Source organism: Bos grunniens, chromosome 19, assembly GCF_055505025.1.
Source record: "Bos grunniens cultivar Pamir isolate PY7600 chromosome 19, Bosgru_T2T1.0, whole genome shotgun sequence".
Lineage (NCBI taxonomy): Eukaryota > Metazoa > Chordata > Mammalia > Artiodactyla > Bovidae > Bos > Bos grunniens.
This window is the reverse complement of record NC_141183.1, coordinates 15,267,178-15,281,300: the sequence shown is the minus strand read 5'-3', so window position 1 is coordinate 15,281,300 and position 14,123 is coordinate 15,267,178. Positions and strand designations below refer to the sequence as shown.

General features: G+C 55.0%; 1 protein-coding gene across 2 annotated transcripts; it reads right to left on the bottom strand.

Moving 5' to 3' along the window:
* Positions 1 to 8,352: 8,352 nt before the first annotated feature.
* Positions 8,353 to 12,706, bottom strand: CD79B (CD79b molecule). 2 transcript variants are annotated; one of them, XM_086355331.1, is made up of 6 exons: positions 12,391 to 12,706; positions 11,703 to 11,756; positions 10,436 to 10,747; positions 10,057 to 10,175; positions 9,770 to 9,811; positions 8,353 to 9,644 (listed from the first exon to the last, which is right to left on the bottom strand). In XM_086355331.1, exons 1-6 carry the CDS (start codon positions 12,455 to 12,457, stop codon positions 9,546 to 9,548), a joined length of 693 nt encoding a protein of 230 aa, XP_086211457.1. In that variant the 5' UTR covers positions 12,458 to 12,706; the 3' UTR covers positions 8,353 to 9,545. The 2 variants fall into 2 exon arrangements, with proteins under 2 accessions (XP_086211457.1, XP_086211456.1); XM_086355330.1 differs by having other exon boundaries at positions 11,703 to 11,753; positions 12,391 to 12,555.
* Positions 12,707 to 14,123: the final 1,417 nt, after the last annotated feature.

The following is a 14,123-nucleotide window of genomic DNA, read 5'->3' as shown; positions in this document are numbered from 1 at the left end:
ACAGTATGAAAATTAAAAAAGATATGACACTGAACACTGAACTCCCCAGGTCGGTAGGTACCCAATATGCTACTGGAGAAGAGTGGAGAAATGACTCCAGAAGGCAGGAAGAGACGGAGCCAAAGCGAAAATGGCACCCAGTTGTAGATGTGATTGGTGATGGAAGTAAAGTCCAATGCTGTAAAGAACAATATTGCATAGGAACCTGGAATGTTAGGTTCATGAATCAAGGTAAACTGGACACGGTCAAACAGGAGATGACAAGAGTGAACATCGACATTTTAGATATCAGTGAAAAATGGACTGGAATGGGTGAATTTAATTCAGATGACAATTATGCCCACTACTGTGGGCAAGAATCCCTTAGAAGAAATGCAGTACCCTCATAGTCAATAAAAGAGTCGGAAATGCAATACTTGGATGCAATCTCAAAAATGACAGAATGATCTCTGTTCATTTCCAAGGCAACCCATTCAATGTCACAGTAATCCAGTCTATGCCCCGACCAGGAATGCTGAAGAAGCTGAAATTGTACAGTTCTGTGAAGACCTACAAGACCTTCTAGAACTAACACCAAAAAAGATGTCCTTTCCATCATAGGAGCTACAGCCTATGAGGCCACAAAAGAGTCGGACCCACGACTGAGCCACTAAACAGCAACAGGCAGAAAGGAGTACCCCAAGCCCAGGCACCACTCTGGCAGGGCGTCATTGTGGGGTGTTCCCCAGGGTCAGGGAGGCCCGAGCTGGTCCCCTGAAGGAAGTGTTGTCTCAGGATGGATGTATCTTGAGAGCTATGTGGATGCTTCCTCACTCTCTACCCACTTCCTCCTCCCTGAAATGCTCCTCTCCATCCACCAGAGAGAATGTGTGTTTGGGGAAAGGGAGCCAAGGATAGCAATAGATGCTGAGGTTTCTGGGCACAAGTTCCTCCTTCGCTCCATCACCTTCCTCCTGCCACCTGATCCAAACTGAGGTGGATGCAGTGCTAACCCGTGACCATTAGAGGGCTTCAGCCCCGCATGTCCCTTTTCCTGAACGTCCCCTCTCTGGCAGGTGTGTGGGGGCAAAGGACGGACACTTGAGGCATTGCCCCTACTCCTCGGATGTGCCGCAGAAATCCCAGGAACAGAGACTGACCACAAGTGCTTGCTCCCGTAGCCCTGTTACCGTCAGAGACTCTCAGCTGGAAGAGCCCTTGAAGGCTTGAGTCCCACCCCCAGCACTGGAGCATAGCATCCCGGAAAAATGGCTCTCTCTAGTCATTGTAGTCTCCTCCCAGGCTTTCTCCTCCTCCGTTTAGTATCTGTATAGAGCTTATCAGGCTGTGAAAAGCATGCCCATGCAGCCCTACATTAGACCTTCAGGACCATCTTGTGAAGGAGGTATGGTTATCACCCCATTTTACAGACGGGGAGACTGAGGCTCAAAGAGGCATACTTACAAGAGCTGCTTCAACCAAGACAGCAAATCTCCAAATGCTTACTCTTCTCATGTTGCAGCACTCCAGGTCCTTTCTTCAAAGCAGACTGAGTGGGCGCCACTCTGTGTTTTTAGCTTCCTGATCACAAGGATCCTGCCTCTAGTCACAAGAGTTTCTGCCTCATTTGGTCCTCCCTTCAGAGCTTGTCATTTTCCAGGTGAGACCAGCCCAGAGACACGGGATGTGTGGCAGAGACCACACAGCAAGGCAAGGCCTGAGTTAGGAAGGCTAGAACTACAAACTTCCCACCTCTTGGTGCCCAGAGTTGGGGCTATTTCAGCATCCAGAAGTCACCAGCATTGAATTGTCCCCAAGGATAAGAGCAGGAAAGAACATATTCCCCTCCATTTAAACCTTCCACCCCCTGAGTCTAAATACATTTAGCACTTGACCCTGTGGGAAAGCAAGAAGGAAGCAAACCTTTTTAGAGGTGGTTGGTGATGGTGTTGCCAACCAGCATTGAAAAGTTACACCCTTGTGGTCCAGAACTTGAGGGCTTGCATGTTGTCACCTCCCCCTTTTAAGACCAGAAGACAGAGCTCTCTTTTTTCCCCGTCACTCGTGAACCATCACCCAACCATGCCCCTGATTCTTTATCTGCTACCAAGGGCACTGGGACCTGTGGAAACTGTCCCAGGCTCAACTGTAGGAGGACCAGAGGGGAGTGTCATGAAAGAAACAGTCTCTGGGACTTCCGTGGTGGTCCAGTGGCTAAGACTCCATGCTCCCAACGCAGGGGTCCTGGGTTCAGTCCTTGGTTGGGGAACTCAATCCCACATGCTGCAACTAAGGATTCTGCAAGCCGCAATGAAGACGCCGTGCAGCCAAATAAATAAAAGAAATTTACTTAAAGACAGAAAGAAACTGGCTCTGATGAAGGTAGGGCCACAGGAAAAGTATGTGCTCAGTCACTCAGTCATGTCTGACTCTTTCTAACGCTATGGACTGTAGCCTGCGCACTCTCCTCTGTCCATGGGATTTCCCAGGCAAGAATACTGGAGTGGGTTGCCATTTCCCATTCCAGGGGATCTTCCCGACACAAGGAGCGAACCCACGTCTCCTGCATTGGCAGGTGGCTTCTTTACCTCTGTGCCACCTGGGAGCCCACAGGAAAGGAGAGGACGCCCCTTTCCTCTACTTCTGGTGCCACCAAAGGGGAGGAGCCGGGGAGAAAGTGGGGGAGGGTCTCCGAGCCCCACACAGCACTTACCTCTTCTGCCACTTCTTCCTTCTGTGTCACCCGGGGGGAGCAGCACTGAGGTGGAAGCGCCCATGACGGGCTTCTAGCTAATACAGGGGGGACCAGTATGTGAGCCGTGGACCACAGGAGAAGCCTCAGGCCTTCCCTACGAGTGAGGGTACAGGAGCCCGAGTTGAGGATTGCTCGAGAGCCACACAAGGTGGGCACATGTGAGGAGTGGTGACTCCAGGCAGGGGACTGCCAAGAACAGGTGGGACCAGTCAGAGTAGGCGAGTATCTCCTCTTACCAGCCCACTTCTGGTTGGCCCACAGGATCCTGGGGGCCCCTGGGATACACCTTTCTCAGAACTGGAAGGTGTAGGGGTGGATACTGGTGATCCTCTTCTCTATAAAGTCTTTTTCAGGATCTTTCGTAATGAAGACACACACACAAGTCATTGCTGCTGCTAAGTTGCTTCAGTCGTGTCCGACCCTGTGTGACCCCATAGACGGCAGCCCACCAGGCTCCCCCATCCCTGGGATTCTCCAGGCAAGAATACTGGAGTGGCTTGCCATTTCCTTCTCCAATGCATGAAACTGAAAAGTCCAAGTGAAGTCACTCAGTCATGTCTGACTCTTTGCAACCCTATGGACTGCAGCCTAGCAGGCTCCTCCATCCATAGGATTTTCCAGGCAAGAGTACTGGAGTGGGGTGCCATTGCCTTCTCCGCAAGTCATTACTAGTAGAAGATAAACTTTGAATTAGACTTGGGATTTTCCTGCCCATGCTAGGGAGTCATTCACCCTTTCTTGGGGCATGACCTGGGGCCAGACCCCCAGCTTCTCCGGTTTCAGAGACTGCCGGGCAGTGGCCTCTGCATGGTGGCTGGTGGGCAGAGGCTGTGATCAGCATCTCCAGGGCCAGGCCCATAGGGTTAGAGATGAATTCCCCCATCATCTTGGAATCCATGAATTTCAGCGTGTTTGGTAGCCCTTCATATTTTCAGATTCGATCGTCTCTGGGGTTCTCATCGTGGATACTCACAGATTTACTCTTGATCTGAGTGTTACTCTGACTCTTTGCATCCCCATGGACTGTAGCCCACCAGGCTCCTCTGTCTGTGGAATTCTCCAGGCAAGAATACTGGAGTGGGTTGCCATTTCCTCCTCCAGGGGATCTTCCCAACCCAGGGATCAAATCTGGGTCTCTTGCACTGCAGGCAGATTCTTTCTGTCTGAACCGCCAGGAAAGTCCACTCTTGATCTGAAAGTGGCCTCTTTCAGGTTTCAAGAACCCCTCCAAGGTTCAAGTCCACTTGGCTTGGGGCCATCTCATTATTTAGAGTCATACTTGCCCTGGCCTTCAAGAGAGTCGCAAAGGGACTGCAGGCAGCTCTCTCCACTTTCCTCTTGTCACTTGAGGTCCATGCTTCCCATCTCTAGCTCTGTTCTGCCTTCCTTGAATCCAGAGCCTGGGATTGCCCCCAGGATATGCACCACTTCTTCTTTGACTCCAGCACAAGTCTGACGGCTGAGTGGATCACAGCTCATTGGGTCAACGTCTTTAAGAATGTTATGTGGGGATTCTCAAAGGCTTCTCCAGGGGACATGCGTAAGGCCAACATTTCTGAGCACTTTCCATGTACCAGGCGCTGTACTGAGTGATGTGGGGAGGATTGTATGAGGATATATCCTTCATACAAGGATACTCAGGCTCAGAGATAAGTAGTTTTCCTGGAGTCTCTCAGCTCCTAAGTGATAGCAGCCCAAGGTCCCAGTTTTTCATGGTGCCAAGCTCTTTAGAAGCCTCACCTAGGAAAGATGGTAGGGCTGCTGGGCATGAACAGAACTATCCTTAGCACAGAGCTGGCAGGGTGGGCTCAAGTCCCCATTCAGAAAATGTTCAATAGGACTTCCCTGGCAATCCAGTGGTTCGGTTCGGTTCAGTTCAGTCGTTCAGTCATGTCCGACTCTTTGTGACCCAGTGGTTAAAACTCCCTGTTTCCATTGCAGGGGACATGGGTTTGATCCCTGGCCAAGGAAGATCCCACACGCTGTGTGGCATGGCCAAAAAGAAAAAGAAGATGTTCAAGGAGCTTCAGCCCAGAATGAGATCCGCAGGTACAGGTACCAAAACAAGCAGCAGAGAAAAACAACCTGATGCAGCCCGATTTAATGAACCAAGTCACATCATCCTTCACATTTGTGTTGCACGTTTCAGTGTACATCACATTTTCACTTCCTTCATCTCATCGGACCCTTGGGTTTGCCAGAGGATTCAAGCATGGAGGAAGGGCCCAGGAGGGCTCTGGAGTGGGGGTGGGGAGGATGAGGGCAGGCACCCCTGTGAGCTGACGGGGGGTGTTGTTTACAGTGGGTGAGGATCTCTGAACAATCTAGAAGAGCAAAACAACCGACATCACTGGACCTACTGGGTAATTTCACCTTGGGGATGACTCCCCAGGGGGACAAGCCCATTGAGAATGAAGTAGTAAGTACCGGGGTGTGTCCAGCAGCTGTGGGAAGTCTGAGGTGCTTTCCTGATTGGTGCTGTCAACTGGAAATAACCTCTGTCTCCTTCTACCTTATTCTGTGGTTGTTTGTGAACATCTTACCCGCACAGGGGAAGGTAAGCTCTTTGAGGCTGGGCTCATGCCCTTCACCCCTTCATTCATTCACTCATTCTCTTATTCGTACATTAACCAATTAAATAAGCAGTTGCCGGGCCTTCCATGTGCCAGGCATCCATGTACCAGGCAGATGGGCAGACCTAGATAAACAAAGGACACCACCTTTTCTCTGCTGGAGTTTACAGTCTATGGGAAAGAGAGATAATAGCAAACAAATAAATACCTAACAGTAACATGTATCCAGAAATTTCACATTGTGAAAACTACCACGAAAGAAAGAGCTAAGAAGCGAGAGTCTAGCTCTGGGGAGAGGGGAGGGACTTGGCAGCTGGAACCATATTCCCAGGCCCAGGAAACTCAACAAGCATCCACCGAGTGCATTGAGTGGATGGAAGGACAGTGTCAAGGAAAGAAACTCAAATATCCCCCCGGCCAGGAATGGCCAGGCAGGTCATGCTGTGTCTGTAGAATGAACTTCGCATAACAAGTGTGGAAAAAATGATAACGTGGGATCTTGCAACACACAGCAATACGCACCCGAGCAAATTCAAATGTAAAAAGGGGACGGGGTGGCATGCATATGCTGAGGGCAAGCACACAGATGTTCAGTAGACCCACAGCTCACAGAGCCTGAGCCCCAAACAGGACCTCACGAGGCGTCTGGCCGCCCACTCCTGCCACGTGAGAAAGTGATCTTAGGGCTGAACAGAACAATGTCTTTTATTATTATTGTTTGAAAAGTACATTATGATCTGTATAAATGTGTTTTAACAAACTACACTCTGAATTCAGGGTTTCAGGCTTGCTGTTTTGTGTTCTCTGTGGAGTCACCTAAGTTTCCAAGTAAAAGCTCGGGCTGGGAGAGGGCCGGCGAGGTCTCCCCGACGGACGGGCAGGGTTGGTTTTGGTTTTTGTTTGTATCTGAGTCAATAGCGGTTCCCGAGGATGCCGTGCCCGGGTGCAGCAGTGTGGAGAGCAGAGCCAAATCCAGAAACTTCGCAGTTGTGTGGACTCTGAATCCAGCTGCTGAGGCTGCCTGCGGAGAGCAGGGCACAACGGCGCAGGAGTCCCGAGCCCCCCACCCCCACTCCCCTGGGGCTGAATGGCCTCTGAGGCCTTTCACAGAAGACCCAGCAAGGCTGCACCCCTGCTGGGGGTTGTCCACGGACACCCAGACAGCCTCAGCTTTCCGAGTTTTGTTTTTCTCTCATCTCTGATTCTGCTGGAAAAACACCCAAACCCTCTGGCCAGAGCGCCCCTGACCTAGCAGCACCTGCAGACAGGGGGGCCGGAAGTCAAGCTAAAACGGAGGAGGAACCAGCTTGTGCTTCCACCAGGCCCCCGAGGGACTGGGCTGGATTCCCCCAGTGGGCAGCGGGGCATGTGCCCACCAAGGGGGCCTCGGGCTGCATTCTGGGAGGAGGAAGGCTGAGGAGCAGCCCCACATCTGGGCCTCTTAGGAAGGAGCGGGGCCTTCGGGACTCATGAACAAGGGGACACATTTGGAGATGGTTCCCCAGGACAAAGCTGTCCCAGGGTTCTCTCCTGATGGCCCTCCTCCTCCTCCTCTGGCTCAAAGCCTCCGAGCTACAAAGTCCTTCAGGGGAGGCAGCTGTGATGTAGTGGAAAGAATGCCACACTTGGAGTCTGAAGGTCTGTGTGTGACTTGTGGCCAATTATGGTAATCATCTCCCTGGGCCTCGATTTCCTCTTTTGTAAAGTGGGGATGAAGCTGTCCCCTTCCAGGGTTATGCTGGGGAAAGATCATATAAACGAATACGGAGGTGCTCCATAAAATCTTATTGGCAGTGAAGAGATGCTCCATATATAAAAATCTGGGGGACCCAGTGAGAGAATCTGATTCATGTTTTGTATTTTGGATGTGGTGGTGGTTATTCAAATCTGTACATGTGCTGAAACTCATGACAAGAAAACTTAACTGTAGGATAATTTTCTAAAAACCAGCATCTGGTTCAACTCCTTTCCTTTGGAGAAGTCTTATGATTCCCATTTTGTAGAAAAAGCAACTGAGATCTGAGATAATTATCACTTCCACCAGCATCACTCAGCTTTGTTTCCACTGCCTGTCAGTTCTGGGGGCCAGGGCCCCACACGACAGACACGCAGACACCCACAGTGTAAAAGCCTCTAAAACAGAAGAACAGGCCATCGAGGGCTTCTACATCGAAACCACGAAATCAGTGCCCTTTGGGGGTGTCTGGTGGACAAGGCAGGCCTCCCTGCTCAGATGACTCTCTGTCAACAGTGCCTCAAAGCATTAGGAAAACAGTTATTCAAAAATATTTAATTGTCAAAAAAAGCCAAGGCCTCCCTAGACTGAGGGCAGCCCCAAGCAGGGGGAGACCCTGCCTGGGGGGAGAAGTGAAGACTCCATCCCACCCCCAGCCGGCTGCCCAGGGTCCCTGGTGGAGGTCGAGGACAGAATTAGCCCCACTATGCAAAGCAGCAGGAGAGGAAGAGCTCCAGTTCAGTGGAGGCAGATGCCAAAACAAGTGCGTTTCCTCTGGCAGCCCAGAGACCAGGGAGGGAGGAGGCCCGGCCAGGCCCAGCCCCGGCCTGGCTCAGTGTGGTCACCGCTGATCAAAGCAGAGATGGACCTTTACCCCAGGTGTGGGGTCCTTGGCCACCTGCCTGCCTCACCTGCAATTCCAGCTGGAGCTGCTCTGACTCATCCCTCCCTATGCTGACCTTGATTCTCCAATTAGACTGGCAGCTCCCTGAGGGCAGGGGTTTCTCCCACCTGAATCCAGAATGAAAGTGGCAAATCCAGAGCATGGTCCCCCCAAGGTCAACAGGAAGTGGAGCTCAGTCCGGCTCTGCACACAGAGGTGCACTGAACTTCAGGTCCTAGCCCTGAGCTGCTCCCAGTCACTCCCGCAGCAGGCGGGCTGGGGATTGTTTTGCTTCTGATTTTATGCAGAAAGTCTGAAGGGGTTATCTGACTAAGAATCCCCAGGCTTCCCCACCACAAGGCCTCTTGATTTGGGAATCTCTCTTGCATAGCTCTGGGTCAAATGAAAAAAAATAAAAGAAAAAAAATATATCTCCAGCATCTCATAGTTTAATGTTTGACCAAAATCATATCCATACCTATACATTTATTGAATGACAAAGAACAATTTTTGACTGTGAAAAGTTAAAGTCAAAGTTCGTAAGAAAAAATGTATATACAATTTCCAGGCTTGGTGGAGGACAGGAGGGTAGAGTAGAGGCAGGGGAAGCCCTGCCCTCAGGGACCTTCTAGTTTAACTGGAGAACAAGGCCAAGACGGGCAATGCAAAGTTGTAGCTACACCAGAGCTGTGGAGGACAGCGTCCAAACAGGGACCAGATAGGGGCTGGGGTGTTTTGGGAAGGCTTCCTGTAGGTGGAGGACTTTGAAGGACAAGAGGACTGGGGTGGGTAGGGGAGGGTGGCTCCTCTAGGGCTGAGATGCTCGAGTCCTGCAGAACTCAAGCACTGCTTGTCAGCTGGAGAGGAGGCAGGACGCGGGCATCCCCACCAAGAAGAAGGACCAGTCCAGTCAGACCTTCTCTGCTGTTCAGGGTCCCGCCAGAGTCAGAGCGGGGAAAGAAAGCAGACACAACCACAGGTCCCAACTGGGCCTCCAGAGAGAGCCGGACATGAGCTGAGCAGACCTCCCTGCCCCCAGGCCGATGGGTGCCCAAACGTTTGTGTCCAAACAGGTACCCTTATCAACTCCAGAACCACAGACGTCACAAGCCTGTGTGTGTTTTCTCAAGACACACTGTTTATTCCACGGGGGAAAGGGCTCAAGGCCAGCAGCCCCCTGGGGTGGGGCAGGGCGGGAGAGAGCAGGAGAGAACGGGAGAGGGACGAAGCTCTTGTGGCCCATCTGCGGCCACTTGGGGTAGGCTGTGACCCTGCCCCGGCTCTCCAGAGAAGCCAGGCTGCTCTGAGTCCACTTGCAGGTTCCAGACAAGTCTCTGCCTTCCCTGGCCTTCACAGGGCCATGGATCCCCCACATAGGACCCCCAGAAGGCGGGGTCCAGTCTAACCCCCGAGGACCCCCTTACTCCTAATCACTGCCCTGCAGCCCTTCTATGCCAGTCCCTTCCGTGAGAGATGGGGACCAAGGGCTGGAGGGGCAGGTGGGTCTGGCAGGCCTGCTTTGGAGGCTGACGGGGGTCCAGGGAAAAGTGGGGGACGTCTCTGAAGCAGTCACTGAGGGCCCAGCGGGCTGTGCCCAGGAGCATGGGGAGGGCCAGCCCCTCACTCCTGGCCTGGGTGCTCACCCACCGACCACTTCACCTCCCCTGTCCGCAGAGTCACTATGTCTTCATAAGTGGCCGTCTGGTCAATATCCAGGCCCTGGAGAGATGAAACGGAGCTCAGGCCTTGAACACTCCCCTGGCCTCACGCCGATGGTGCCTCTGACTGCCCCCCTCGGCCCTCGGAGCTTCCAGGAGTATGGGGGGGTCCACCTTGCCCCTTACCTCATAGGTGTGATCTTCCTCCATCCCGGCCTTGCTGTCATCCTGGCGGGGGAGGGATGGAGAGCAGAGTGTTAGCTTCCCCCACCCCATCCACTGCTGGGCCAGGCTGGGGAGGGCCAGGGAGATTGGTCTTGGGTGAAGGGTCAAGGGTCAAGGGTCAGGGTTGAGGGGCACTCTGTGAGAACAGCTGATGAATAAGGGAGTGTTTGAATGGGTGAGTCAGTGGGTGGGCTCTGGGGCTGGGGAGACAGAGACCCTGCCGGTGTCTGGCCGGCCCCCACGGTCACCTTGTCCAGCAGCAGGAAGATGGGCACAATGATGAACAGAATGATAAGCAAGGTCTGGATCATGATGATGCCATCTTTCAGTGTGTTCCGCCGCTTCAGCTGGGCCAAGGTGCTGAACCCTGGGAGGAGGTGGGTGGACGTGGTGAGGCTTGGTGGGACCTGTCCCTGCTTTGGGCCCGGACCCCTCAGGACCTGCTTCTCCGCGGCTCTCCCAGGTGCCCGGGGTCACAGCCACCCAACACGGTGTGACCCTCCCTCCTACTGGTGGAGGGCTGGGGTGGGGTGGGGTGGGGTGGGTGTTGGTGGGGCTCCAGGAGCACCCCATGCTCTCCCTGGCTGGTGGGGGGTAGCGGGGTGGAGGGGTGGGCCCCACACACACCCATGACCCGGAGCTCAGTGCCACAGCCGTGCTCTGTCCTCTGGGTCCCCTTGGCACACTCCTGCTTGCAGAAGTAGATGCCATTGTCCTGAAACTGGACGCTTCGGATGGTGAGAACGGCCTCAGAGTTGTTATGGGACTGGAGGATGCGGCCCTGCTCCGCGTGAAGTGTCTTGGGCTCTGAGTCCGGCTTCGGCTTCCGGAACCAGCTCACGAGACCATCATCCTCCACGTGGCACCTGATCTCCACTGTGGAGCCCCGTTTCTTGGCCACGAAACGTGGGTGCTGCCAGATCCGGGAACAAGTGTTTCCTGTGGGTGTCAGGGCTAGGGTCAAAATCCTGCTCCTTGCATTCTGGACCGCCGGCCGACCATGGTCCGCCACCCCCGCAACCATGGCCCCTGTCCCGGGCAGCGCTGACCCCTGGCTTGGTCTCCTGGCTTGCCCTTGCTTCTCAGAGTGTGGGACAGTCATGAGGCAGAGGTGTAGGGGAACTGAGCCATGTGAGGAGCTGCGGGCCACACCGCCGGACCCCGCCCCTTCCTAATGGCCCACTCTCCCCATTTGATTTTCCTTTAGAAGGGCCTGGAAACTTCCAACGCCTTTCCATGCCCCTGATGCAGGCCTCACCTTCTGAGGCCAGAGGGCCCCCAGGACAGCCTCTAACCTGGCCTGGTGTTCTCCCCTCTCCCTGTCCACACCAGCCCCCAGTCCTCAGGGTGACCCCGCAAATCCTCAGCCTGGCAATCAAGGCTCCCGCATCAATCTCCTGCCCATGTCTCCCTTGTCACCCCTTCTGCGTGGTCCTGTTCCTCTTTTTATTCCTATGCCTTTCTCAGCTTGCCACACTCCCCACCACCCATCTGCCCCAGGAGACCTCCCTCCTGCTTGGTCCCCAGTCAGGGGTGCCCTAGGAACCCCTAAGACCCTGCAGCCTGTTGGGGGCCCCCAAGGTTGCAGGCTCCTGCTGGGGCTAAGCCCAACTCCCCAGCCAGACAGCCCAGGCCTACATACCCAGTGGGATCCCCTCCTCCCTGATCTTTGGGACTCATGTTTGACGTGGGTGACGCTGGAGAAGTAGGGGTTGGAGGAACTTTAGAGCCAGGTCTTACAGAGGGAGACAGACCCTCAGGAGGCCTGGGGATGGGTGGGGAGAACCCAAGGGGGCCAGGGCGCCGGGACGACCATAGGGCAGCTTGCGGACAGGGACCCCCACGTTGGACACAGACATACATGCTCCCAGAAGGTTCAGGGGAAGTTGCTGACCTTTGGGATCCCGGAGCAGGTCATCTGTTTTGTCCGCCAGCACCTTCTCACCTGCTGGGTGGGAGGAAGTGGGCGGGGCTGGTCCTTCCGAGTTGGCTGCCCCGCCCCTGCATTCCCAGACCCACTTCCTCCCCGCAGGACATCAGCTCCAAGATCCCTGCCCTGGAGAGTCTAGAGCGGGGTGGGGTCACCAGAGGATCTGATTCCCAGCCCTGCTTCTGCCCTCGGCCTTTGAGTGGGCTCTTGGATGAGAGGGAAGAAGTCCCGCCTGGAAGGCTCTACCGCCTTCCAGACCAGAGCACCAAGTGGGGAGCAGGCCTGTCCCAGGTCTGGTGCGGGGCGGCCTCTCCACCGCTTCCCCCACCCAGGGCCCTGTAGCGCCTGGGGGTGAACGACCCTCTCTCCTTTCTTCCTCCCCGGCCTAGCTCTTCTCCGAGGTCAGAGCCACCAGCACCTCTCCCCCAGCTCAGCCCGACACCCTCCGGGCTGGAGAAGGGCTGGGGGCTGCAGACTCCAGAGCCCACCAGCCCCTCAGCCTGGCTGATTCCCACAGACCCGGTCCCCAGGGCTGTCAGAGGGAGACAGGAGGCAGCAAAAGTGAGAGACGGAAGGCGGAGGAGGCAAGAGCAGGAGACAGCAGCAGTGGAAAGAGCGAAACCAGGGGGCCTCTGGGCCCCTCGAGCAGTACCTGAAAGGAGCAGCAGCCCCAGCACCAGCCAGTTGTTGAGCCCGGGAATCAACGCCGACCCTGCCATGCTCACCCTGTCTCCAGCCCCAAGCCCGTGACAACGGAGGCTCCTGGGGGAAAACGTGTAACTGCCTGGGCTGCAGTCTGCCTCCTCCCCGCCTCTTCCCCACCAGGCCCCTTCCTGCCATGCAAATTGGGACCCAGGGGAGGCACCAGCTCTCTGGGGACCCTGGGGGAGGGCAGGCTCTCTTGTCAGCTGTGCCGCTAAGACCCAAGGGTCACCCCGGCTTGGGCACTGCAGCTGGGGTCTGTGACGGATGCCCCTGGGGTCCGTGACAGATGCCCCTGGGAGGCAGGGACCCCTGAGGCCCCATCCCAACACCCAAGATCACGTCCTGGGGCCCGTCGGCCTCGCAGTCTGGAGTCCCAGGCACTTAACTGAATCCACACGGGTCCTGTGGATGGATGTGGGCACAGCCCTTCCACCCCAGACCAACTTATACCCTTCAACTTACACATCCAGGAAGGACGGGGTAGGAGTGCTGGGGGGACAGCTATGGACCCAGAGCCCAGCCTCTTGGCTAGAGTGCAGGTGGCCATGTTGGCAGTTGATGGAGGCTTGACCTTGTGTAGGAAGGGAGCCACAGAGGCTCTTGAGCAAGAACAGGCCAAGAGCGGCAGCCACTTGGGAGAAGATTTGGTCCCAGCTCTGGCGAGAGGCCTCTCCTCGCTCACTTGGTGGGAGAGTTTGCTGGGAGCTGCCAAAGATGGCGGACTTAGGTGTTGATGGCTTACTGAAAACCCACCACTTAGCAATCAGCCGGACTCTCAGGGCACAGAAGTGTTACCCACAGCTCCAGGGGTCTGGAGTGGAAGACAAGAGGCTGGTCTGGGGGAGCCTGCAAGTTCTGAAACAGAAAGTCTCTCTGGCTTTTTCTCATCTGTCAGCAGAGCAGTGGATGGAACCACAGAGTCTAGGAGCTTGTCTAAGCTGAACTATGTGCCCTGGCCCTGGATCAGACACAGCCCTCATCCCTTGGGGTCTTGGGGGGGAGGTGCCCTTGTGCAGTGCATAACTTGCACAGCTGCCCATGGCAGGCGCATCCCTCAGCCCCACAGCTGAGTTCTTGAGTTTTATGTATTATGGCACCTTCTTTATTCTCTCTTGGCCCCTTGCTCTGTCTCTTCCTTCACCCCCCAGGAAGGGAAAGAAGATGCTGAATCCTGTGTCCTCTGCCCACATCTCACTCTCTTCACCACCCGCTAGTTTTCAAGCAGCCTGTGCTGCTGGCATCTGGGAGACATGGACCCACCACCCAGGCCAGGGTTGCTGGTGAAGAAGGCAGAGGTCTGGGTGCTGGCCCCCTAAGTCCTGGGCATAGGCCTCACCTGGTACAGTGGCACCCCACCCCCAACCCGAGGAGCACAGGTTGGGGCTGGAGCTATGGGAAGTGGGGACAGGGGAGTTCAGGTTCCATCCGAGAAACAGCTGTTCCCGGCAGTCCCAGATGTTCTTGCTGGTTCCAGATGTTCCGAACAAAGAGAAAAACATTTCTCTGAAAAGGTGTCAGATGTTCCGTTCACAGAACAAACAGCCCAGGAATATAAACATCAGCTGAGGTCAGCATGGGGACCACAGGCCCCTGGTGCTGGTGGGGGTGGTTGGAGACTCCCCCAGAGGAATGGAGGGAAATCCAGGGGTCTCTTCCTTTAGCCAAACACCTCCTGGTGAT